This window comes from Scyliorhinus canicula, chromosome 2, assembly GCF_902713615.1.
Source record: "Scyliorhinus canicula chromosome 2, sScyCan1.1, whole genome shotgun sequence".
In the NCBI taxonomy this organism is placed as follows: Eukaryota; Metazoa; Chordata; class Chondrichthyes; order Carcharhiniformes; family Scyliorhinidae; genus Scyliorhinus; species Scyliorhinus canicula.
The window spans coordinates 94094634-94096194 of record NC_052147.1 but is presented as its reverse complement, the minus strand read 5'-3'; the positions used below and the strand labels follow the sequence as shown (position 1 = coordinate 94096194).

The window sequence follows — 1561 nt, the reverse complement described above, 5'->3', positions numbered from 1 at the left end:
TAAGATGGCAGCCATTCACTTTCTTTTTTACAGAGCTAGACATATTCAATTGATAAGGAGTTTAGCTTAGTTTGGGGGGGGGGGGGGGGGGGTTCAGTTAATTTGTGCTTTTATTTGTTTGTGGTGATTTCTGATATTGTAACTTGAATTAATTGTTTTATATTGTTTTGTCTACAGTAAAAACATTTCAATAAACATATTTTTTAAAAACAGAAGAATGTCAACTCAATTTAAAGTGGAGAGCTAGAGGCATGGTAAAGAAGAGAAGACTACAGAATTACAGAAATGCACCTCTGGTTAAAAGTGTTTGAATTATTTAACTAATTTAACAATTGCAGTGAATGGATATTTGACTGCATTCTTCAGCTGCTCTCTGAATTTCGTCTGGGTCACTGCATAAATACAGGTGTTGGTGCAGGTGCTCAGAAGCTGCAGCATGTATCCTGATTGTTCAGTGATATATGCCGGATCATTGGGACCTGTGTAATCATAAATGTTCATAATTCGCCAATAAAGGAAATAGAGAACATTTGTCAGCCATAATAGTATAAAACTGCCAGATATGGTGAAGAGTAAAATTATAGATTTCCTCCGGTTCTCCATCTCTGAGTCAGTATGAACCTCGCTCTTACTTTGATTCAGTAGCTTCCTGCGAATTCTGCTGGTCACGAAAATATGTCTGACAGTCAGACCATTGAGCAGGAAAATGAGAATAAATGGAAGCAAAGGAGTTAAAATCATACTGGCAAAGTCAAATGCTACCCAGACAGCTTCAATGTAAAAGCTCATTGATACAACGTATCCCCAGGGGACATTGCCAATCATATATTCAGGTTCATATATAAAGTACCAGGGAGTGTTTTTCAGGCAGAATATAACACTCATTGTCATTATAACCACAGCTGCAGTTTGCTCTGTGCAATATTTTGTTTTCAGTTTCTTACAACAAATTACAACAAATCGATCAAAGGTGAAAGCGACAGTGAACCAGACAGAAATGTCTGTTGCTGCAGAAAGCAGGACATTTAGAAGAGAAACAGCAGGAGTGGTGTCCAGGTAAGTACCTGGGAAGTGAAAAGGGATAACTGTAAACAGAATCACATCAGTAATAATGACAAGCAGATCTGCCATTGCCATGGCCACCAGGTACCAGGTGATACATTTGGAGAGTCCACACTTTCCTTGTGACAGGATCATAATGGCCACAGAGTTAACTGGAATAAATGGTTAAAACAAGGAATTTAGAGATAGCGGTCCCTGAAAGAATGGACTACATAGACTTATAGGTAATAACATAGGCATATAGCAATAGCTTTTCCACACATGCCATTATTTCTGTACGTTGGTCTATTTCATTGGTCTGTACAGAGTATATACAGAGTGAGCGTGGAAGTGCTGTGAGCTAACATGGAGAGTGTAAGTGGCCATCAGGCTCTGTGGGTTGCTGTCTTTCCATAATTAAATCCATTTATTTCAAATGACTATTAACCTGGTCTTGAATTATTGGGCTGCATTTTGAGGCGCTGTGGACAACAGGATGGGTGTCCATTCCGTCACCTTC

General features: G+C 38.9%; 1 protein-coding gene across 1 annotated transcript; it reads right to left on the bottom strand.

Moving 5' to 3' along the window:
• Positions 1-312: 312 nt before the first annotated feature.
• Positions 313-1197, bottom strand: LOC119962262 (probable G-protein coupled receptor 139). The gene has a single exon (XM_038790253.1). The coding sequence runs from the start codon at positions 1195-1197 to the stop codon at positions 313-315; it is 885 nt and encodes a 294-aa protein (XP_038646181.1).
• Between the last annotated feature and the right edge of the window lie 364 nt (positions 1198-1561).

Excerpts from the sequence above, each read along its gene's own strand:
- LOC119962262 (XM_038790253.1), bottom strand. The coding sequence starts at position 1,197 with ATGATCCTGTCACAAGGAAAGTGTGGACTCTCCAAATGTATCACCTGG.